At 33.3% G+C, this 24753-nt stretch overlaps 12 protein-coding genes across 12 annotated transcripts; 7 read left to right on the top strand and 5 right to left on the bottom strand.

Annotated features, from left to right (window-relative positions):
• Nucleotides 1-248: 248 nt before the first annotated feature.
• On the top strand, nt 249-2855 carry MCM2 (MCM DNA helicase complex subunit MCM2; the record flags this gene model as incomplete). The annotated part of the gene is made up of 1 exon (XM_041548507.1): nt 249-2855. The coding sequence occupies one exon, from the start codon at nt 249-251 to the stop codon at nt 2853-2855; it is 2607 nt and encodes an 868-aa protein (XP_041404441.1).
• Nucleotides 2856-3008: 153 nt separating this feature from the next.
• On the bottom strand, nt 3009-4979 carry NCL1 (tRNA (cytosine-C5-)-methyltransferase; the record flags this gene model as incomplete). The annotated part of the gene is made up of 1 exon (XM_041548506.1): nt 3009-4979. One exon carries the CDS (start codon nt 4977-4979, stop codon nt 3009-3011), a length of 1971 nt encoding a protein of 656 aa, XP_041404440.1.
• Nucleotides 4980-7873: 2894 nt separating this feature from the next.
• KABA2_01S12782 (uncharacterized protein) lies at nt 7874-8326 on the top strand (the record flags this gene model as incomplete). Its single annotated transcript, XM_041548505.1, has 1 exon — nt 7874-8326. The coding sequence occupies one exon, from the start codon at nt 7874-7876 to the stop codon at nt 8324-8326; it is 453 nt and encodes a 150-aa protein (XP_041404439.1).
• A 397-nt stretch (nt 8327-8723) lies between these two features.
• On the bottom strand, nt 8724-9171 carry LSM2 (Sm-like protein LSM2; the record flags this gene model as incomplete). Its single annotated transcript, XM_041548504.1, has 2 exons — nt 8724-8957; nt 9118-9171. The coding sequence occupies 2 exons, from the start codon at nt 9169-9171 to the stop codon at nt 8724-8726; spliced, it is 288 nt and encodes a 95-aa protein (XP_041404438.1).
• A 991-nt stretch (nt 9172-10162) lies between these two features.
• On the top strand, nt 10163-11803 carry KABA2_01S12738 (uncharacterized protein; the record flags this gene model as incomplete). The annotated part of the gene is made up of 1 exon (XM_041548503.1): nt 10163-11803. The coding sequence occupies one exon, from the start codon at nt 10163-10165 to the stop codon at nt 11801-11803; it is 1641 nt and encodes a 546-aa protein (XP_041404437.1).
• A 1014-nt stretch (nt 11804-12817) lies between these two features.
• LCB2 (serine C-palmitoyltransferase LCB2) lies at nt 12818-14518 on the top strand (the record flags this gene model as incomplete). Its single annotated transcript, XM_041548502.1, has 1 exon — nt 12818-14518. One exon carries the CDS (start codon nt 12818-12820, stop codon nt 14516-14518), a length of 1701 nt encoding a protein of 566 aa, XP_041404436.1.
• Nucleotides 14519-14879: 361 nt separating this feature from the next.
• Nucleotides 14880-15329, top strand: AIM7 (Aim7p; the record flags this gene model as incomplete). The annotated part of the gene is made up of 1 exon (XM_041548501.1): nt 14880-15329. The coding sequence occupies one exon, from the start codon at nt 14880-14882 to the stop codon at nt 15327-15329; it is 450 nt and encodes a 149-aa protein (XP_041404435.1).
• Nucleotides 15330-15824: 495 nt separating this feature from the next.
• On the top strand, nt 15825-16908 carry RPS13 (40S ribosomal protein uS15; the record flags this gene model as incomplete). Its single annotated transcript, XM_041548500.1, has 2 exons — nt 15825-15845; nt 16474-16908. The coding sequence occupies 2 exons, from the start codon at nt 15825-15827 to the stop codon at nt 16906-16908; spliced, it is 456 nt and encodes a 151-aa protein (XP_041404434.1).
• A 548-nt stretch (nt 16909-17456) lies between these two features.
• On the bottom strand, nt 17457-18905 carry POL31 (DNA-directed DNA polymerase delta subunit POL31; the record flags this gene model as incomplete). The annotated part of the gene is made up of 1 exon (XM_041548499.1): nt 17457-18905. The coding sequence occupies one exon, from the start codon at nt 18903-18905 to the stop codon at nt 17457-17459; it is 1449 nt and encodes a 482-aa protein (XP_041404433.1).
• Nucleotides 18906-19897: 992 nt separating this feature from the next.
• Nucleotides 19898-20191, top strand: LSO1 (Lso1p; the record flags this gene model as incomplete). The annotated part of the gene is made up of 1 exon (XM_041548498.1): nt 19898-20191. The coding sequence occupies one exon, from the start codon at nt 19898-19900 to the stop codon at nt 20189-20191; it is 294 nt and encodes a 97-aa protein (XP_041404432.1).
• A 359-nt stretch (nt 20192-20550) lies between these two features.
• Nucleotides 20551-21372, bottom strand: PET130 (Pet130p; the record flags this gene model as incomplete). The annotated part of the gene is made up of 1 exon (XM_041548497.1): nt 20551-21372. The coding sequence occupies one exon, from the start codon at nt 21370-21372 to the stop codon at nt 20551-20553; it is 822 nt and encodes a 273-aa protein (XP_041404431.1).
• A 365-nt stretch (nt 21373-21737) lies between these two features.
• Nucleotides 21738-24707, bottom strand: BBC1 (Bbc1p; the record flags this gene model as incomplete). Its single annotated transcript, XM_041548496.1, has 1 exon — nt 21738-24707. One exon carries the CDS (start codon nt 24705-24707, stop codon nt 21738-21740), a length of 2970 nt encoding a protein of 989 aa, XP_041404430.1.
• Between the last annotated feature and the right edge of the window lie 46 nt (nt 24708-24753).

Genomic DNA, 24753 nt, shown 5'->3' with positions numbered 1-24753 from the left:
CACGTCTCGAAGCGAAATGAAAGTAAAAAAAATTGGTGCCGCCTCAGCCGAACTGAAATTAATTAAACTAAAAAGTTTTTTTTTTCACGTAACTTTCAAAGGGAATGACTACTTTCTTATTTCTCCATAAACTTCTTTCATCCACAAAATATTAAAATTATATTAGTCGTTTAGTTTAAATCTGTCTTTTATAATACTTGTAGGTTAAGGAAACAATCAACAGATTATAATACTAATACTACAGAATAATGTCTGATAATAGAAGACGTAGACGTGAAACCGAAGAAGAATCAGATTCTGAAAATGAGTTCCCACCTTCTTCACCACAGCAACCAGATAGAGATGTCTACAACACCGTTTCATCTCCAATCGGTGTTCCTGGGGACGAAATGATAAACCCTGAGGGTGATGATAACGAGATAGCGGAAATTCAGGACATTGATGACGCTGAAGAACAAATGAATGAGGTTGATTTGATGGGTGACGACATGTATCGCGATTACGGCTCTGACCCAACTAAAGATACATATGACACAGCTCAAATTGATGATAGAGATCAAACTGAACTATCATTGGGAGAACGTCGTCGTATTGATGCCCAATTACAAGAAAGAGATAGATTGTTGAAGAATCCTGCTTACATGGATGAAGATGAGGAAGATGAAAATGCCAATCAATTAGACGAAATGGGTTTACCTATTCAAAAACGTAGACGTAGAAGAGAGTATGACACATATGAAAACAGTGATGATGATCTTTTAGATGATATGGTCGTAGATCCCTTATCCGAGGAATTAAGTTTAGAATCTCTAAGTAACGTGAAAGCCGCTAGTTATTCGGAATGGATTATTCAACCTAATGTAGCAAGAACAATTGCCAGAGAACTGAAAAGTTTTTTACTAGAATATACCGATGAAACAGGTAGATCTGTGTATGGTGCACGTATTAGAACTCTGGGTGAAATGAACTCCGAATCTTTAGAAGTAAATTATAGGCACTTGGCAGAATCTAAGGCTATCCTAGCGTTATTTCTGGCAAAATGTCCGGAAGAGATGTTGAAAATCTTTGATTCGGTTGCTATGGAGGCCACTGAATTGCATTATCCAGATTACGCTAGAATTCATTCAGAGATCCACGTTAGAATATCGGACTTCCCAACAGTATTCAGTCTACGTGAATTACGTGAATCTAACTTGGGTTCATTGATTCGTGTTACTGGTGTCGTAACTAGAAGAACCGGTGTCTTCCCTCAATTAAAATATATTAAATTTAACTGTTTGAAGTGTGGTACAGTATTAGGTCCATTTTTTCAAGACTCTAATGAAGAGATGAAGATTTCATTCTGTACAAACTGTAAATCTAAAGGTCCATTTGCTATTAATGGTGAGAAGACTGTGTATCGTAATTATCAAAGAATTACACTCCAAGAAGCTCCAGGGACTGTCCTTGCTGGTCGTTTACCAAGACACAGAGAGGTAATTTTATTAGCCGATTTGGTTGATATTGCCAAGCCTGGTGAAGAAGTTGAAGTTACAGGTATTTACAAAAACAGTTATGATGGCAGTTTAAATGCCAAAAATGGTTTCCCAGTTTTTGCCACTATTATAGAAGCCAATTCTGTTAAGAGAAGAGAAGGTAATTCTTCAAACCCATCTGAGGAAGGTCTTGATGTATTCGGTTGGACCGAAGAAGAAGAACGTGAATTTAGAAAATTGTCCAGAGATCGTGGTATCATTGATAAAATCATATCTTCTATGGCTCCATCCATTTATGGTCACAGAGATATCAAAACTGCTGTTGCGTGTTCACTATTCGGTGGTGTACCTAAAAATGTGAACGGGAAGCATGCAATTCGTGGTGATATCAATGTATTACTATTAGGTGATCCAGGTACAGCTAAATCTCAAATTCTAAAATATGTTGAAAAGACAGCACATAGAGCTGTCTTTGCTACAGGTCAAGGTGCATCCGCAGTTGGTTTAACGGCTTCCGTTAGAAAAGATCCAATAACAAGAGAATGGACTTTAGAAGGTGGTGCATTAGTACTTGCTGATAAAGGTGTTTGTTTAATCGATGAATTTGATAAAATGAATGATCAGGATCGTACATCTATTCATGAAGCCATGGAACAACAAAGTATATCCATCTCCAAGGCTGGTATTGTTACGTCATTACAGGCTCGTTGTTCTATTATTGCTGCTGCTAATCCAAATGGTGGTCGTTATAACTCTACTCTGCCATTAGCTCAGAATATTGGTTTAACCGAACCTATCTTGTCCAGATTTGATATCCTTTGTGTGGTTAGAGATTTGGTTGATGAAGAAGCAGATGAAAGATTAGCTAAATTTGTCGTCGGATCTCATATTAGATCTCACCCAGAAAATGAAGAAAATCTAGCTGAAGCAAACGAAGGTGAAAAAAAGGAAGAAGATGCAATGGATGAGGACGAGGCTATATCGGCTAGACAAAGAAGATTAAACGTACAGAAGAAATTGGAAGAAGAAATTTCACCTATATCCCAGGAGATTCTAATGAAATATATTCACTATGCAAGAACAAAGATATATCCTAAATTACATCAGATGGATATGGATAAAGTTAGTAGGGTGTATGCTGACTTGAGAAGAGAAAGTATTACGACTGGTTCATTCCCAATTACTGTTCGTCATTTGGAATCTATATTGAGAATTGCAGAATCTTTTGCTAAGATGAGACTTTCAGAATTCGTTTCAGCATGGGATTTGGATAGAGCCATTAAAGTTGTAGTTGATTCATTTGTAGACGCACAAAAGATCAGTGTTCGTCGCCAACTTCGTAGATCTTTTGCCATATATACAATGGATCACAAGAATTAGTTGTTGTTTTTAAAGAAACTTTTCTTTTTCATCTGGGCATCGGTTACTCTTAGTTAAATAAATAATATATATATAGTACATTTTCCTTAGAAAATAAAATTGTAATTTTATCACTATTATTGAGATCAATATATATGTATACAATACAATGATTTATGGCTCTACAGTCTCTGTTAATGATTTTCTAGCTTTCGGATTATCTTTTGCCTGGGTTTCGATACCAAATACTCTATAAAGTAATTCATGTGCATCTTCCTTTGAGACCATAATGTTAATAGATTTGATACCTTTCCAAATTGGGAGTAAAATGGATTCCTTATTTTCAGAATCTCTCGATATGCACACCATAGCACAACCTGTAACGAATTTTTCGATTTGGTCAATCATTTTTTGATCTATATTGTTTGCTAACAATGTTTCAAATGTTGGGAATGGTTCAATTAATAATAACTTTAAGAAATCTAAATCGACATCAACAATCCTATTGTGGTTGACGTAATGTTTTATTGATGGAATTGCTTCACTATGGATTCTAAATGCGCATTCGATGTCATCTCTTTGATAAACAAACAATTTCACACCAGAATAAATCATTTTCAACTTTTCGCGATTCAGTTCTATAATATTTCTCAATTGTTGATTCACAGAATAAATTACTTTCGGAATATCAATTGCATTACTTCTCACTAGACAATTATTTTTATTAAAGGATTCATTAAATCCAAAGAATTTCCAACATTCCCTTAATGGTGCAATAGAAGTATCGATAAAATTAAATGGTTCATCGATTGCATCTAAGGGTAACGATTCCTTCTTTGATTTATCCACTGGTTGATTGTTCGTTTTAATTGACGATATATGGGTTGATTTCAAAGTATGTACAATTTCTTGCGTCTTAGTCTTCTTTTCAAAAACTGCAACGAAAAATCCACCAGTATTTTGTTGATGTGGAAGAATTCTAATACATCTATCTAAATTAAAAGATATCTTTTCTTCATCGTTAGGTGGGAACCAACTATCAATTGTATTTTCATCACCTTTCGTCTTCTGTTCCAAATTCTTATCGATCACGGGCCAATATGATACACCCGAGCATCTTTTCAAATCCGATAATTTATTAGAACAATCAATTAACTTTATAGTGTCATTACCCCATTTCCTTAATGCTTGTGCCACTACAGCTTCATCTTCGATTGGATTTAAAGAACATGTAGAGTATACTAATCTCCCGCCATTTTCTAATAATTCAATACCTCTGTTAAGTATATTACATTGTACAGCATGTAAACCTAACCCATTTTGATGTTTCCAATCCATCCAAATATTAATATTCTTCCTTAACGTACCATCTCCAGAACAAGGAACATCACATAATATTCTATCGAATTTCAATATATTATCGTGTTTATTATATGAATTATTGATTTTAATCCTTGGGAAGAATTGAGCGTCATGATTCAAAATTAAATAATTCGCACTTTTTAATCTTTTCAATTGATGTACAAGCATATGAGACCTTCTAGTATCGGAATCGTTTGCAATAATAAAACCCGTAGGCACATCATTATTATTTTCACAATCTATGTGTAATGCTTCAATTAATTGAGCAGTCTTTGAACCTGGAGCTGCACACATATCTAAGATTTTATGATGAGATTTTATATCCATCAATAGAGGTGGAACCATGGATACGGCTTCTTGTCTTGAAATATTACCTGCATTAGTCTCTAATACTAAGAATCTTTGAGTTTTTTTAAACATTTCATTTTTCCTCATTACTTTCTTTGGAACATCGATTTGCCATGCCATTGATCTTGGATACCATTTCAAATTGGTGGGTGTTTCAATTTTAGTACCTTCAAATTCAACATTTGTTAAATATTTTAAATGATCTTTCTCAAACAGATTTAAAATTTCATTAGAATATTTTGTAGAGAATGATTCATTAATTCTAAATGTTAACGGCAACAGTTCTTGACAAGATTTCTTAAATTCATCCCATTCTTCAATTGGAAACAAATTCAAAGATTTATAATAATCTTCCCATATTTTATTCTCTTTTACAATTTCTGACCAATTTCTAATACCAGATCTTGGTTTTCTAGCGTGTCTCTTCTTAGCCATATTGTGCTTGCATGATTATTTTATGCAATCATTACGAATATTAATAGCAGCAAGAACTTAAAAAAGGCAATCAAATTCCTCATCTTAAAAGTGCAAGAATGTCAACGATCAACAAAAAAAGAATTTCAGTGGTTCCATTGATACTCTTGTAAATGAATACTATCATTGAAGATGAGTGATACTCCGTCACACTACCAATTTCAGTTATAATAACCGAATTTGCATTTTAAGTTACACTTAGAACAGTGCTATCCCAGTCGCCTCCGTCACGGGTCACGTCTGCCGATGCTGGATGAAACTCCCCTACGGCGGTTGACGCAAAGCGATTAGGCTAAGCTACGTTGCTGCACCAGACAGTTAAACCAAATAGATTTCTCATATGGACTGTCGACAAATGGGCGTTATTTTACGATGAAAATTGCCCGCAAGGATCGATTTATTGGTTAAACTGGGACACGTTCTTTAGTGCCCGCCCGCCTACAAGCAGTCACCGAAATAACTGCCAGTAGCATAATTGAACGACGGACGGAAGATAGTTGTAACAATATTGAGGAGACACAGCGCAGAACTTTGAAAACAAATTTTCTCTGTTCTTTTACTCTCACAAAGGAGAAGCGTGCATTCTGTGCCCGACAGCAAGGAAGTTTCGTTCCAAGGCCAGGTATCTCAAAGTATCCGGTTCCACTATAAGCCATTACAGCCTAAAAATTTGTAAATTATGAATTCTGTTTTGATGAAACTCATGTTTTCAATTGACAGAAACTAAGTGGGGATAAAATATCTCAAATTGAGCTGAAGAAGACGTAATAGAGTTAGTTCTTGATTCATTCAATTTATATACAGTTAGAGGTAGAGGGGTGTAGGTGTGGCTTGAGTTAAAATGCAAAGAAAGCTAATATATAATTGTTATTGTTGAAATGCAGGGGCAATACTAAAAAGGGTAACATTTGTTAAACAGAGTTGCTGTTGTTAATAAGCTGAAGCAGACATACTGTAGTTAGACTTATATTCGTTCATATTATATAGTAGCAAGTAGAGAGATATAGGTATTAGCTTGACAACGTATGTTAAGAAAGCAAAGTGTATATGTGTCGGAAATATATTATAAGAGGGATAATGACCAAGGTTATGATCTATTGATAGATTCATCCCGCAACAACTTAATAATAGATTACTTACGCCACTGTCGAGTGAGTTTATAATCACGACAATGATAATCCAACATATATAAATGGAACAATATTTCATTTATGAATATAATTGTTTCCATAATTTACTTTATATATTTTTGTATAAGATATAAAAAATCAGACGACTATAAGTTGATTTTGTAATATAATAAAATTTGTTCAGTTAAATAGAAGATGTCTAATATTCAATTTTCCCATCATGGTAATAAGTTACTAATTAAAGGAAATGTTATTGAGCTGAAGCAGACATACTGTGGTTAGACTTATATTCGTTCATTATTAAAGGTGTTAGTGTAGAGAATCTGAGATAGAGTGTTTGCCTCTATTAGTCTCTTCAAGCTTTACTTTATTTAATTCGGACATTTTTTAATACGATAATCGATCAGTCTCTTTATATTATATATAATTTATAGAACAAATAGAATCTAACTTCGAATGCAAGTTCAGAATTCTTTGTCTTTATATATGTTTTATTCTAATCTCAATTGAGGTTCGAATTATACTTTGTTTCATAATGCGATTAACTTTGTTTCATGTTGCCACATATTTTGTTTCATATTTTAACACGCTTCATAATAACTGTGCTTAAAGGTAGTTCTTTACCTATTGAAATTAAGTGTTGTGCATATTACTCTTAATTTCTGACAGTTAGGTATAGAGGTGAATGGTGTAGCTTAAGTTTTAATGTTAGGTAAGCAAAATATAATTGTTATATTTCTCTTATATTTGTAAGTGATTTTTTATATTCTATATAATTTACAGAACGAATAGAATCTAACTCAGAATGTAAGTTCAGAATTCTTTGTCTTTATATATCATTTATTTTATCGAAGTTTCGTTTCTTCTTATTACCTAAACGATTGTTTCCTAAACGATTGTTAAGTAGTAAACTGATTACCTAAACGATTGTCAAGTAATTGATTTGTTACCTAAACGATTGTTGGTTAAACGATCGATAAGTAATGAACTTATTTTCTAAACGATTATGGCCTAAACGACTATTACCTAATAAAATGTTTATTTCTTATTAGGACATCTTAGATATCTTAATTTCACATAATTTCTGCCAGTTATTACCTAATTATTACGTAATTCTTCATTCTTATTAGTGTACACGTAAGTTTGAAATCGAGAATATACGATTAGTATTCGAGTTGAAATTATCGGACATAGTTATAGATATTCAAATGTATAATCTTGTAGTTTATTCTATGTTATATAAAGTAAGTCTATATAAGGAATATTGTGTATATATAAAGTTAGAATATGTGTTCCTTTTATACTTTTGGGAAAGGAAAACAGTCTACCAAATATTGATAGTATTCTTACTAAACATAAAATTGTAATAACTAAGTATTGCTACTTTCTATATTATAACAATTAGGACATTTGAGATATCTTGATTCCACATAATTTCTGTCAATAATAATGAACGAATCAAGATCGAACTCTATTATGTCTGCTTCAGTATAGTGTCACCATTTGCTAACCCTTTCAATTTTAAAGCGATCAAAAGTAAATTTAAGCGGACTTCGAAAAAATGTTCAAGACTTTCTGTTAATGGTTATAAAAAAAGAATAGACAGGTTAACTTGTTCTAAGTTCTGCTACAGTTGCAAGGATATGATTTACCAAGAACAATGTTATAACGTTGTGTAGGTGAATCGAATACATATATCATTTGTTGTGTCAACTCCCATTCTTAATGGCAACGCCTAGCAGTAATAGTAAAAACTCAGGAGATGATATCAAACGAGTATCCGATGCGATGGATGTACTAGCCAAATTAATAATACAAAGACGAAAGGATAATAATCAAGTTAAGATCGACTATGAAAAGAAGCTGCAGGAAGTAGATAAGTTAATTAATATGATACTTGCATTGAATCGAAAGGATGAAAGTAGGTATTCCGTCGATACTACCGAATTGGATAAAATATTAAATGATGGTGTTGAAATTATTGAAAAAGGTGAAAATAAACAAAAGTATGCATTAATTCCAATAGTAGAAATACAACCTATCGTGCAAACAAATACAATTGATGATTTTTCACTTAAAAAGAAAAAGAAAAAGAATAAGATCAATTGTTCATATTGTAAGGAAACAGGACATACAAGAGCAGCATGTCCCAAACGATTACTAAATCCCAAACCTTAGTCATAAATGGCACCATGCATTTCACTGTCATTTCTATATATTTTATAATCTTTTTTTTTTTGCCAATTATATGCCATTATTTTTGAAGTTTGTTATTATGTTTTGTTTTGTCTAAAGAAATAAAACTGATTGTATATATTAGTGTATATAAAAGGATGCAGAAAGTATGGAAAATGTAATGCTTACACTTTTGCTTCTATAACAAAAAAAAAGTTTAATCGTCAAATATTCTTCAACATAGAAGCGTAGACGTCGTTGATGACACCATTAAAATCTACGTCTATGTTTTTTTTATCTGTTGTTGTTATTGTCATATTATTATTTTTATTATTATTATTATTATTATTATTTTATTGTTACACGTACCATGTCCGTAAATATCAATTTTTAAATATACTCACTTCCTTTCACTCATAGCTTCTCTTCTAGTGGCATCCTGTAATAAATTAGTATCCACCATATTTTTGTTTAAATATACGTATCTTACTGTTGAACCTCTAATGAAGATATTCCTTACTGATACCAAATGAGGATATTTTTCTTCATCTGTACATGAAATATTATCCAATTTTAAATTTAAGAATTGATCAACTGATTGTAATGTACCTTTCAATTCAATATCATTTTTTAACTGTAATAGAAGAAACACAGAGTAGCAGAAAAATACTCAAGTAGGAGGGGGTGATCAAATGATGCACACATCCAATTAAGTATAATTGAATTATGTTAGTAACAAATTAGAATGAGGGGGTAAAAAAAGGGTAATTCTTGAAAGCGGAAAGATAACATACTTGAACGACGACTTCTTGGTCAACCAAAGTCTTGAAGAAAGAAAAGAATAGCATTTATGTGTATGTGTAGTTGTGTCTGGTGTGTATACAGTGTACTAAACAAAATTAATAACTTGTGAGACTAGTGTATATGTTGTTATAGTTAGTATTATTACCAGTGGTTATCTATCACATCTACTTGATATATTTTTCAAAGCTTATTTTACCAAGTTAACTCAAATTTCAAAAATTTCCTAAACAGAAAATTAAAAAAAAACGAAGAAAATGTGTTCATGAAACGGATTTCATTCTGTCTCGCGCTTAATGGAAACGTCAGTAGTGAATAGCGGTGCGAACTGCAAAGTGAACCAACAAAGTATATTAATTAAATACATGATTACTTGATATAGGACAGATATCGTTGAACAAAACTGGTCGATGGGGCATTTAAGAGAGGAGTGTGCAAAGTATTACATCTCAGATTTTTGTAAATGGCTGTAGTGTATAGATAAAAGAAAGGGAGTAGTATCGATTGTCCTATTTCAGTCTGGTCAGAGAGAGACATGCCTGCATGGTTGTATATTTCCATATAGTAATAATCATACGACAATTTGAAGTAAATTTAAATGATCAATATTTCTTGTTTTTAAAATTTAAGGAAGAGTTTGGTTAATAAATTACCACAATAAAATTTATAATATATTGAATTTTGTTCGTTTATTTTTTTTTACAAATTACCTGCGAACTAAGAAACTTCCAGAAATAGGGCTAAACGTAAACAAATTATTTTTTAAAATATATATTTAAATATACACAAACTTCATTAAATCAACCTCAGAGTTCAATTGATCAATATGAAAGCCACTTCAAAAACAAATATATACTCAATAGAGATGCTCATCTCTCTCTACCCCTTGAAAAATTTAAAACAGTATAAATAAGACGTGAGTCATCGAAAAAAAATATAAAACACATAAAAAAAAGTTCATACTTAAAACCTATTTTATCTTATCATAGAAAAGATAATAGTTCACAAAGAAAACTATTTCTCTTTCGAAGTTCTCAAATGTCAAACCTTATCAACTATATTGTTAAGATCAACAAAGGTTTATTTCGATCATCTTTAACAAAGGGATCCAAACCTGTATTTCCAACTAGAATATCAAATTTTGAAATCAATCCTAATGAAAAATGGGCCATCTGTGGTACAGGTAAAGCGAAGTTCATGAATATTTTAAGTAATAAATATTTAGGTGATCCATCAAGATTAGCCTTAAGATACTCTTCCAAGACCCGTCATACATTACCTCGAATTGAAACAATTCAATTTAGTGGAGCTATCCCCACGGCTCATTTAAGTGCACGATATGAATACTTTAAAGATGAATTTGATCAAACTTGTAAACAATTTATATTGAATAATTCAATTGGTTCAAACAATGTATCATATGATGTTATATTAAGAGATGATAAGATTAGTGATAAGTTATATAATATCTTAATCAAAGAATTACAATTGACTGAGTTAGAAAATCGGTGGGCTATGGGATTAAGTAATGGACAAATGCGTCGTGCAAGATTAGCAAGAGCATTATTAAAGGAACCTGATTTATTATTAGTCGATGATCCATTTCTTGGATTAGATCCCAATGCAGCATCAATAATTTCTAAGTTTTTTTCCGAAAGTGAAACAATCATTGGAACTCCAATTACTATCGGACTTAGATACCAAGATCCAATTCCACAATGGTGTACTCATGTTTGTTTTGTCGATGAACAACAGGGAATCCTATTTAGTGGTATTAAAGATCAAAAACTTGAATCTCAAATTCGAGAGTTTCAACATAATGAAAGAAATAAAATTAAAGAAATCCTTGAGAGTCAACGTATTGATAGTCCTTACACTATAGATGATTTAATCTCTTCACATTCAATGTATCGTACGGATATCAATAATCATGAAACTATCAAAGTTTCTGTTGACACTACAGAATCCATTATTCCTGCCATTGAATTTAAAGGTGTCAATGTTACATATCGTGGGGAACCTATCTTAAAAGATTTAAAATGGTCCATAGAGCCTGGTAGTAAATGGCATGTTCGTGGCGATAATGGTAGTGGGAAGTCTACGTTATTATCCATGATCGTAGCCGAACATCCACAATCTTGGAATAAAAATGTTGTTGAGAATGGTATAGAACGTCGTACAGGTCAAACCAGTTATTTTGAAATTAATAAGAAGATAGGGATGTCATCACCTGAATTACATGCAATTTTTGCAAAGAGAGGTAATAAGATATCTATTAAAGAGAGTATATCATCCGGATTACATGAAGGTTCTTCAAATAATTTTTTACCAATGTGGAATAAATTATCGCAAGAACAGCAAAGATTGATTCAAATGTATATGGATCATTTTTCATTAACTTCAATAAAGGATAAAACGTTTGATGAATTGAATGTATCACAACAAAAACTTGTATTATTTATTCGTGCGGTGATCAAGATGCCACAGATATTAATTCTTGATGAAGCATTTTCGGGGATGCAAGATACTGAAATGATCCGTTGTTATGAATCATTAGATAGATGGCCTGGTACTGTATTAGTAGTAGCTCATATCCTTGAAGAAACACCACATTGTGACCATTACATACGATTAGTGTCTCCAGGTAATTACAAGATAGGAGATGTTTCCAACAATTGAATCTACTATATATGACTACCTCAGCCTCTCGCAATTCGGATCTCCCGGTTCCTCTGCTAGCCTCTCTCAATTACATACACAATAGTTAAAAATAGAAGTTAACCGGCCACGAAAGAGTAGATATCACTAAATACGTCCCTTACACAAATTAAATAGGTTTATTATTGTAGAGAGAGCAATATAAGTTGTTATTACCAAGTATTGTATTGCATATATAGTATATTGCCCCTATTTCCCTGTCTCTTGTCTCTGTCACATCTCTATCTATGTCTGGTCTACCGCATGCGACAACGACAACCAACGATTACAACGATTAAATAATACGGTCAAATTTTCTCTCGCGCCGTCTTCTCTGTCTCTCTCTCACCACAATAAAACTGGGAGCGCGTTTTTTCTCTCTTTGTTTCTCTTTGTTTGTTTGTGTGGATGGGCTGCCGTCGTATGAGTGAAGTACGTAAATAACAAGAATAACAACAAGAATAATAAATAGTACATACAATGAGAGAGACGGTCTGGTTTGTTATTGCTCAATTTTCTTTTTCTTGCTGGGATAGTGGGTATCATGATGGTGATTATGATGATAAGGACGATTAGTATGTCTGTGTAATTATTGGTACTTTCATCCTATATATATTGATTATTTCTTATATTGCTCTCTTGTAATGCTTATTCAATCTTATATATCGTTTCGTGTTTTTAATTACATATACACTTTATACTTTATATACTTGTATAACGAAGGTACATAGAGTGAAATTGTCTGAAAGGGAAAGGGAAAAAAACATAACAAACAACAAGACGAAGAAACAAATAAAGAGAGCAAAAATATATATACATATATAAAAGTAAAAAAAAATAGAATATACAGTGACTGCATCTTTTTTACTTTTATTTTAATTATAACATACACATACACACTCACATATTAATTATTAATTCATAATCAATCAATCAATCAATCAATTGCTCAAGCAATACCATACACACACACTCACACACATATATATACTAGCAATGGCTACAAAGGTGAAAATGTTGCCAGATGATCGTAGGGTACCCATGTGTATCGGGGAACCTATGGATCCACATACCAAACGTGAAAATGAATATGGTACTATTACTGATACTAAATATTTACATCAAGTCACTACAATGGACGTAGAGAAAGCTGATAAAAGACCAATCATTGATACACCACCTTATTATATTACATTGATGACATATTTAAATTATCTGATCTTAATTATATTAGGTCATATTCGTGATTTCTTTGGTATTAGATTTCAAAAAAATTCTCATAGAGATATTATGGAATATGATGGATACGCTCCTTGGTATTCTAAATTTGAAAGTTTTTACGTTAGAAGGTTAAAAATGAGAATTGATGATTGTTTTTCAAGACCAACTACTGGTGTCCCAGGAAGATTCTTAACTTGTGTCGAAAGAATATCACATGATCATAACGATTATTATACTTTCTCAGGTAAGACTCAAACTTGTTTGAATCTATCTTCTTACAACTATTTAGGTTTTGCTGAAAGTGAAGGGGAATGTACTAGCGCAGCTTTAAAAGCTGTAGAAAAATATGGTGTTCAATCAGGTGGACCAAGAACTCAAATTGGTACTTCTGACTTACAAGTCACTACAGAACGTATGATCGCTGATTTTGTTGGGAAAGAAGACGCTATGATCTTCTCTATGGGTTATTCAACAAATGCTAATTTCTTTAATTCATTTTTGGATTCTAAATGTCTTGTGATATCTGATGAATTGAATCATACTTCAATTAGAACAGGTGTTAGATTATCAGGTGCCGCTGTAAGAACATTTAAACACGGTGATATGGATCTATTGGAAAATTTGATTAGAGATCAAATTGTCTTGGGTCAACCAAAGACTAATCGTCCATGGAAGAAAATTTTGATATGTGTCGAAGGTTTATATTCTATGGAAGGTACATTATGTAATTTACCAAGATTGATCGAATTGAAGAAGAAATATAAATGTTATTTGTATGTCGATGAAGCTCATTCTATTGGTGCTATGGGTCCAACTGGTCGTGGTGTTTGTGAAATCTTTGGTGTTAACCCTAAGGATGTCGATGTCCTAATGGGTACTTTCACTAAATCGTTTGGTGCTGCTGGTGGGTACATTGCATGTGATAAATGGATCATTGATAGATTAAGATTAGATATGACTACTCCAAACTACTCTGAACCAACTCCTCCACCTGTCTTAGCTCAAATTATCGCCTCCTTAGAGACTATCGTTGGTAAAATTAACCCAGGTGAAGGTACCGAAAGATTACAACGTATTGCTTTCAATTCTCGTTATTTACGTCTGGGACTACAAAGATTAGGTTTCATTGTTTATGGTAATGCCGATTCTCCAGTTATTCCAATGTTACTATATTGTCCATCCAAGATGCCTGCTTTCTCAAGAATGATGTTACAAAGGAATATCGCTGTCGTTGTGGTCGCATACCCTGCTACTCCATTGATCGAATCTAGAGTTCGTTTCTGTATGTCTTCCAGTTTAACAAAGGAAGATCTCGACTATCTATTACGTCATGTCAGTGAAGTCGGCGAGAAATTGTTCTTGAAATTGAATTCAGGTAAATCAAGTGTAGATAATAAGGTTCAAAGATGGGATATCGAGGAAGTCATTAGACGTACTCCTGAAGATTGTAAAGATAACAGATTCTTCGTCAATTAATCGTCGTTGCATATACTACGGCGCTTTATCATTACATATGCATATATAAATATGTATATATGCGTATTCCTTCATTTTTCTTTATTATTATTAAAACGTTCAATTTTACGATATAATTATAGGCATAACATATATAGGCAACATTTTTCTAACATTGTTTTCTTTTTTCTGTCTACTGTATTGGAAATCTTTAAGTGATTGTTCATATAGCTTTTTTTTTCTGAAAAATAATAACAATAATGATGATAAAAAATGGAACTTCTGGATAATTATACATTTACACATACATGAACAGTAAAAAAAAAGGGGTTCTTGAACCATATAGTAAATACACCATACACTCATCATAATATAATAATCAATGTCTACACTATATCAAATCGGTACTGAGACGAAGAATAGAATCAGTAAATTCCGTATTTCTACAGGGAGAGCAGAATCTATTAAGGGTCTATCTATCAAGATTGAGCCGAAAACATATGAAATTGTCATTGATGAAGATGAACAAGAAGAATTAGATGATATGACTGAATTGACTGAATTGGCTGAAATTATGCCAGATAACTCTCCAAGATACCTGCTACTGGCATACCCTATGACAAATAAGGATGGTATCAAACAAACTCCACTAATATTAATCTACTGGAAACCAAGTACGGTTGTATCACAGGAATGGAAAATGATGTATGCGGGTGCTTTGGAGATGGTTAGAAATGAATGTGGTACTTACAAGTTGGTTGAGGTATCCTCTGGGTTGGAAGATGATGACGACGTGGAGGACTTAATAGAACAAATAGAGAAATCTAATTAAGAGTAGTGGTGATTATGCTCCTATGATACCGGAGTTAAGCTTTCGAGGGAATCAGGAATTCCCTCTTACAAATACATACATATATAAAATTAATTCAAATATTTGGTTGTATCGACTAGTTCAATGCAATATATTATAGTATATCAATTGGAAATTAGACTGTGATAAACACCCACACACACCTTGGAATATAACACCCTTACATCTTGGAACACTTTATTTTTAACTGAAATTGTTTCTTTTCGGAGCCAAAATACTTTTTCAATTGAGAAATATGCGGAACTCGCAATTTGTTTTTTTCAGTATGCTTCGAACGACAAATTTTTGCAAAATGAGAAGTGTAATCTGTCTTGTGAATTTATTCTTGCTAGATAATCTATATATATAATTGGATGAGCATCTCATACCAAAAGTTAAACATTAAAAATAACTTTCTTAACAAACTTTTTTTTTAAAGCTCAATATATCAGTAACAAATCATCGAAATCAGTCACAATGGGTCGTATGCACAGTGCCGTATGTGAATAAATAAAATATATTAAGTGGATATGGATAGGTTCTCCTTTTTTGAAGGTGAACTTAATTACTACTTAAATTATAAAATATTGGATTGTAACATAAGCAAACTATAAAAGTTAGTCTTTCTGTTTATATTCTTTATTTTAAATCGGATCACAATTTCAACTTTCCGGTCTACATCAGATAATGAGTATTGAATAAATACAAATTGTCCAGACGCATTTTAAATGTTTCGAGATGTAGTAGCTGGGTGATTCCAAGTTATATTTTCATTTATCTTCATTGATAAATGTACCTCTGAAAGAAGTATGTTTTTCTTTGAGATAAATGATGATACAATAGTTATGATAGGTTGACTTATGACATTCATGTTTTAATGGACGTCCCTAAAGTCAACATCTCATTCCTATGAATATTCTAATGCAATTTGATATTAAATTATTGATATTGAACATTAGAAGCAAGTTGAATTGTCTTCATGGTTTAAAATGTAGAAATATATCGTAAACAGAATGATACTGGGTAGTCTCTTTTGTATACAATTAATTTTGAATTTTTTATCGAATCAAATTTACTAACAATATGATTAATACATTGCGATGTATTACAATACATTTTTATACAGGGTAAAGGTATTTCCTCTTCTGCTATTCCTTACTCTAGAAATGCTCCATCTTGGTTCAAATTGTCCAATGAAGCTGTCATTGAACAAATCATCAAGTACGCTAGAAAGGGTCTAACTCCATCTCAAATCGGTGTTCTATTGAGAGATGCTCACGGTGTTACTCAATCCAAGGTTATCACTGGTAACAAGATTCTAAGAATCCTAAAATCTAACGGTCTAGCTCCAGAAATTCCAGAAGATCTATACTACTTGATCAAGAAGGCTGTTGCCGTCAGAAAACATCTAGAAAGAAACAGAAAGGACAAGGACGCTAAGTTCAGATTAATTTTGATCGAATCCAGAATCCACAGACTAGCCAGATACTACAGAACTGTTTCCGTTCTACCACCAAACTGGAAGTACGAATCTGCTACTGCCTCTGCTCTAGTTAACTAGGGTGTTTAAACTATACTTTATAATTGATCCATTTTTTCTTATATATTATATTTTAAATACTTTTTAATAGCTGAATAATCGTAGATTTTTCTAATTTTATTCTAGTTTTTTGCATTTTTCTATCTTCAAGTTTCTTTGAATTGTTCCTCTTCGGAGAGTTCAGTTTAAAGAGAAGATAGAGAACTACGTATAATCATTGGTATTCCTTTGTTTAAAATAAATTTGTGCAAACAATTAAAACCGTCCGAATTATTCGTATTTATTGGAAGTGATGCCTTCTTATAACTTTTCCTGAATTGTAACTTCCTTCAGAATATTTGTTTCTGTTAAATTCTCCTGATACGTATTTAAGAACCACATTTTTATTGGCATAAAAAATATGTATCTACATATTCATTAAATAAAATAAAAAATTTCATCCACCTTGTATTCCATTCAAATTACAATCTATCTTACAAAGTCTTAAACTGTCCTTGTCAAAGAATGGAAAAGCTATGGCTCTCCGTAGATCACCAAATTAAAACAATTAATAAATTTGAAACCCAATATCATAATTGTATATTCACGACATCTGTGCTTAAATCTTTTAAATTTAATAAAACAATTTGACCTGTTTGAGAAAATTCAGGAACAGTAAACATCTTCACTGTTGTCTTACCATCATCTAACTCTATATCTCTACGTGCATAACTTGGTTGATTAGAAACAACGTACAAATGTGGCCATTCCTCCAAGATAAAAGGATCCTCCTTCGTGTATGGATAACAACCTAATGTATCTGGCGCAGTTGGTATAATATTTTGCCATTTCATGGTACATTCCATCAAATCTAATCTATGTTCAATAGAATCCTCTGGGTATTCTTGAGAATCCATACTGACCTCTTTGTCTTCTGTCTCCTGAGAGCTCTTTTCTTGATACGGCACAATGTATTTAATAATGTCATCTATATTTTGGCCTGATGTCGTTAAGATCTCAACATCATTAATTTGGAAGTTGTATGGATTAGTAACGAGGTTTAAAATTTCATCATTAACATGATCGAAGTAAGGTCTCAATGACTCTTTAAACAATGCCTTATTCAAAGGCTGTTGTGGTAATGTCTTATCACTAGGATCAGTAGCACCAGGCATTATATCGACAGATATAGTTTGTAATGTATTTGCTAGAAAATCACCCATATCCTCTAAACTTTTCAATACTTCTCCGATGTTCTTCTCATGTGCATTAAATTCCACCAAGTTACCGCATATTATTAATTTACCAATTTTTGAAATTCTATCATCAGAAGATAGATCACCCATCAAATATTCTTGTAACAATTTCAACTTCAAATTACGTGTAGGATTTGTAGCATTAATATTGAAACCTGATACGAAGGCAATATATTCATCGTATTGTGCAGTTTGAGCAGGTAATGATTTTTGTGGAATTGCCGTTGGATAACAAATATCTAATACCTGGAACGTTCCTGCTTCCGCCTCCATACCTAACAATCCAACGACCGTACCTGAAATTAAAGGAGTAGTTCCAATAAAATCACCAACCAGGAGAACTCTACCACTTTCATCTTCTAACATTATTTCATCTGATCCATCTGGGTCGGTATAACTCTTCACCAAGTCAGGTGCACCAAATGTATCGCTAATAACATCTTGTAAGATGTTAGGTTTATATTTCATTTCACAGTAGATTGTACCGACACACCAACATGGTTCTTCACCTTGAATATCTAATACTCTCTCCTTTTTCACCACAGTCTTCCCGTTTAATTGAAATCCATTGTCCCATTTCTTTTCACATTCGATTTGGACTCTTTCCCTTAAAATATTCAAACGATTTTGATACATGTGATAGAATTGAGGGGTATAATCCCTGGCATCATATGGTAATTTGAAACGATTATTTGAATTGATGTTTTCCTTCACAGTCTTTCTGGCCACTGCAGCAGGATCATCTGGTCTAGTCTCATTAAATTTCTGTAAAAGAGAATCCATACTTGGCGTAATTTATAGAATATTGTATTTTTACCAGTTTATAACCAATTATCTTACAAATATATACCAATTGATGAGTTAATATGACCTTTAATATGAACTATCAATCAAATGAGTTTATTTTTATATCATTATGTGAAATTTGAAATTTCCTTGATGATTATAAAATTTGGCGTCGCGTTTTGCTAATATTCTACAAGTCACGTGAACTAATAAAATATTTGACATTAAATATTAACTATCGTACTAATCCAGCAAAATACAAAGTTGTACTCTTACTGGATTAGCTGCCATCAACATCCATTAATTCAGAAGAAGGTCACTAGAATTTTCTAGTTTATTACTGGAACACCAAAACTGACAATAGTCCAAGACAGTTAGGGGACATACCAAAGAAACATAGTTCATTTTCTATTACTATAGTTACCTTAAAAAGGCACCCATTTTTCGTATTATTATGGTCATCGCTCTTCACCGCGCAGCATTAATTTGTAAGCAAAAAGAAAATTGGCAGAGCCGCTAGTAACGTCAACAAGGCGAGACAGTTTTCTTAGTAACAGCGTGAAGTACACCCTCAAAATGTACATATAGCAATAAAAAATGGGGTGTCAGTAAAAATATTGAATTGATAATCAACCATCCAGTCAAGAATAGGCTCATTTCTACCTCGTTCCTTTGCTATAATAATTGCTTACCATATGTGAACTTAAAATATTGAAACACACACCTTATTGTTGTGTGAGATTGGATAACCAAAAAGATAGAATGGTGTCACAATCATTTAAAATCTATACGTATATAAACGTCAATCAATTTACATTATGTTATAATAGTATTCCTTCTAATTTCTTATTATTTTATTCTTACATATTAATTACAAAAAAAGAACATCAATCAATCATAAATTAATTATTTGTATTAGTTATCTAAATATATCAGATAAAGAATACTATTAAATATCAAAACTCAATTACAAAAAACTATAATATAAAATGCATAAGTCAGGTAAGAGATATTCTGAAACCGCTGCAAAGGTTGCCGCTGGTAGAGCCAGAAAGAGAAGACAAGCTTGGGAAAAGACTCAAGAGGAAAAGGCTATGCTAGCAGTTGAAGAAGCTAAGAAGTGGGAACAAGGTGTCCGTACTCCTAACCAAAAGAGACTTGTCGCTGACCAAAAGGCTAGAGATAAGAAGTCTGCTAAGCAAGAGCGTGAGGCTTTGTTGCGTGCCGAAGAAGAAGCCATTGGTAAGGGAGGTAAAGGTCAAAAGAGAAGAGTTATCTACTAAGGACAACACAATTTGCATTAACGTTGTTAGAAGCAACATCATCGATGATATTCTTATCGGAAAAATTTCAGTTGGTCCTGGGACCAACGACACGAAGCACAGTATGGAATGCGCCAACACTTCTGGTGGACTTCAGAATTCAATGAACGTTGTGAGAATGTAAGATATTTTCTATTACTAAAAGATTGATTTCTTTATTATCTTCATACTATTATCCAACTTTCACCGTTTCTTTATGGCGCTTTCGGAAGATTATCTCTTCTAATGTTCCGATTTACACTTCTATTATTTTTTAATAGTGAATAAATTGTCGTTTAAAAATATATATATCCTTCATAAATATATATCTTAATAAGTGTTTAAGTAGATTTCTTCTTCTTTAATTTAATTAATTTTAACGGAATATCTGAATTAGCCAAATATCGGTTTAGGAGACCAATGTTTAATTTCTTATTTGCTTTCTCCACCCAGGTTTCAGGCGTTCTCTTTTTGAAGACGACTTTATGTATATACTTGGGATTAATTTTCAAAGCAGGCAGTTTCTCATTCAAAAACCTACCCCAATCTAAATTGGCGACAACTCCGACAGCTCTTCGTACTTCATTTTGTAATGCTATATTATCTTTTTCATTGTTTGGATATTTTTGTACAAAAAACTCATAAAACCCATCCTTCGCTATTCCTCTTGGTGTTGTACTATTATAAGTCTCAACTAAAGGGGGACTGTCTTCTTGGTTGACACTAGCGGACTGTTCCACACCTTTTTGGCCCTCTAAACTGGTCCATTCTTCAAAAAATGGATCCTGAACTAATAGCTTCACCTTTCGTCTCCAGACTGCATAATTCGATGGAATTGTCGATTTCTTTTTCGCATAATATGTATTAATATATGATCCAGACGTATCTAAAAATGATTTGCTCATCATACTTTTCACTGTGAATGCTGGGCTAGTCTTCCTAAATAAAGAAACAAAATGAGCCGCTGGGTAGAATTTTAGTGAGATAAACTCGCCGTAGAATACATCTGCTCTTTTATCATGCATTCTATAGAGATTCTTGAGTTTTAAAACTGGTCCATAGATGCCCTTGGGTGTCTCTGTAGGATTAGGCTTTATCATAACTGGAAGACATTTTGAGTGATAAATCTTTGACGGAAATGAACCTCTAAGAACAAGACTCATTTCTAAGATTGATATAATATCACTAACTGGTTCTGATCTTGTTTAAGTGGCGGTTTACCCTTAATATTTTCAACACTTCCTTGCATTAAATTGTTTTTATTGCTCTGTATTATTTCATTTAAGGGCTGAGTATTCATTTATATCGCGTATATAAAAAAAATAGTTTATATATAGAGAAACTAAGGATAATAATACTAGCAATCAGTATCATCTAATTGGCTCTGCAACATATACATGTTTTAAACAACATTTTAAATCACTCTCTACATATTTTATGAAGTATAATATACACATTATCATAAGTATTATAATTACCATATAAAACAAATAAACACTAGAATAAAGAATTCTTATAAAACCAGAGTTTACCATCCAAAAACATCTTTGGACAGAACTCTAAATATCTTCATTTTACCACTCTTCATTTTGGATAATCTATAACTAGATTGTACCAAAACACCCTTGTGTTCTTCAATTACCCTTAATTTGCCTTTAGTAAAATCATAACTAGTTACAACTGCAACAAATAGGTCAGGCTCGCCAACCGTCACAATACCTTTATGAGTTTCAAATTTAGCTTTTCTGATTACAACAATATCACCTTCTCTTATACATTTTAAAGTGTCCTGAGCAATTTCATTTCCTGCCTTATAGTCTACAATAACAGACCCAAATGTACGATTATCTATTGGAAGGACAACACCTTGGTCGCCCATCTTTGATATTATCTGACTCACAAAATTACTAGATACAGATTCTTTCCCAGCTAACGCTTGGCACTGTTTAATTACAGCGGTATTATATGGACCAGCAATATTTTTGTCAGCTAACTTCTCTGGGCATGGAATATATTTCTCATCTATTAAAATCGCAGTAGTGTGAGGTGTGGTCACGTTGAAGATAACTGATAATGATATAATTGCGTACGACTCAAAGATATAATAAAATGATCTATAAATCCATTTTTCTTCTCCTCTCTTTTCAATTGTAGTATCATCAACGTCAACACTATATTTCAACTTGGAATCTGCAATTTCCTGTGGCGCTGCAACTTCCAAAAACCAAGTATCGCTAGGATTAAATTGAATTTTTAAATTTCTCAATGAAGTGTCTAATTCACTGAATGTTTTATTCAGTTTTAAAGAATGGGTGTCGCTAGGCATGGCAGGAATGGTTGGAGCTGACATTCCTGGAGGGGGAGGTGGGGGAGCGGATCTAGATATCTCAGGAGCTTCTTGAACCTCACGATGTGGAGGAGGTGGAGGAGGGGCACCATGAGGGAATGAATCACCAGACGAAATAGAATATCTGTTTACATTACCAACTGGGGGAGGTGGAGGAGGTGCATGCATATGGTTATAGCTCTCTGTTACAATTTCTTTATCTTCTTCAGAACCATCCTTATAAGTGTTTCTTGTATCGTAATTGTCTAAGTCACTTGGAATTGTGGTTGGGATAGTAGACATAGGAGGCATAGATGGAATAGGAGGAGCAGTTGAAGGAGATGGTAGATCAGGAAGGGTTGCGATTGGTGGAGGCAATGGTGTATCGATAGACTGTACATCTTGTTTAACTTCTTCAGCAGCAGAGGAGTCAGGTAGTGCAGATGGGGCCCTTGATTGTTGTGGCATCGGTGGAATGGATGGAATTGGCGGAGCTGATCCATTTTCGTCAAACTGATCTGAAGGTGGTACAGGAGGAATATCTGACACTTCATTCTCAGTGGTTTCAGTGTTTGACGTAACGTCCAGATCACCAGTCGATTTTGAGGGAATTCCTGGAATATTGTCTGAGATTTTTTCCACCTTTTCAGAAAGATCTGTTCGTACTTCTCCGACATTATCTTTAGCGCCATTAAATGCGTTATCTATTGTATCGTGCATACTGTTTATTGCATCTTCAAATTCATCTCCGCTTTCAGTATTAGCAAGAAGGTCATTTTGGTAGGCTTTATGGTGTATTTCTTTCAGTTTATCAATATTACTATCAACAGCGTCTTTTCTAGTATCAACTGATTTCTCTACTTCGTCAAATACTGCACTAGCCTTACTCTCAGCATTTGAAACTTTTTTCTTGAGGAAAGGAACAGCATTAGGATCAGCAAATGGCATAATTGGGACGGCTTCTGGCATTTCATTTAGCTCATGTTCTGCTTCCAATTCAGCAGGGTTTGTTACTGACTTCTTAACCTTTTTTTTTGTCGATTTAGCTGAAGGTGATGGCACTGGAGCACCGAAAGGGTTGAATCCAGCTGCACCACCAAACCTACCAGCACCGGCTAACTTGGCCATTCTTTCTCTCAATGCAGTTCTACGAGATTCTTCAGTATCTTCCTCCTCTTCCACTTCTTCATCGTCTTGTCCTTCTTCTTCATTAGAATCACCAACTTCTGCTATATGAGTTAGCGTTTCTTCTTCAGTACTACTGGCAATTTTCTTAATTCCTGGTACAGAGGGCTCTTTATTTGATAACTCAGTATGTTCAATCGTAGTTTCACCAGGATTCGTTGTTTGAACAGGAGCTCTTGGAATCGGAGGTTCTTCTGTGACTACAGTCTGTTGTGTATAATCGAGATTACCAGATGCCTCATTCTTTAATTCGATCTCATCATCTGAACTGATATCAGACTTAGGAATAGTCGGCGGAATATCTGTTACATTCCCTAATGGATGACTATCATTTTCAGCAGTGTTAACAGGTTCTTTGTTAATATCTGTATCTTCAGTTTCTGCTTCTTCCGAAGCTTCTTCAGTGGCTTCTGCTGCCTGTGCCTCTTTCTCAGCTTGTAGTTTCTGTTGTTCTTGTAAAAGAGCAATTCTTTCCTTTAGACTCATTTTTGGCAGATCATCTTCAGTTTTTGAGGTATCATCATAACTACTTGCATTCACAGGTGGTGGTATCGTTGTATTCTTTGGAACCTTAACTGGTGACTCTTCGAACATATTCGACTTTGGCATTGGAACGTAACCATCTTCTTTAATTGTCTGTTTCAAATGGGCTGGTATCTTCTCCTTTGATGATTCAATCGCTGTTTCACTGACAGGAACTGGGACTGCCGCTGGAACTGGAACTGGAGCTTCAACCTTTGTCGGAGTAGGTACCTCCGTAACTGTTGGCTCTACTTTAGTAGTATCAGCAACGACAAAACTTTTAGGAAAGATACCTTGAATTAAATCACCACTTGCACTATCTACATATTCACCGTAGTACCATTCATCATCTTCGATGGAGGTAACATTAATCTTTTGTCCTTTGTTAAAATTTAGATCATCCTCATATTCTGATTGATAAGGGAATTGAGCCACAACTTCGAATGGTGTGGTTTGTTCACTCATCATTTAAAGTTACTCTTGATATTTAATCTTATTTGACAATGAAGAT

Source organism: Maudiozyma barnettii (assembly GCF_903064755.1).
Source record: "Maudiozyma barnettii strain CLIB 1767 genome assembly, contig: KABA2_01, whole genome shotgun sequence".
In the NCBI taxonomy this organism is placed as follows: Eukaryota; Fungi; Ascomycota; class Saccharomycetes; order Saccharomycetales; family Saccharomycetaceae; genus Maudiozyma; species Maudiozyma barnettii.
Note: the sequence above shows the minus strand (reverse complement) of the source record. Positions and strands in the feature narration are given on the sequence as shown.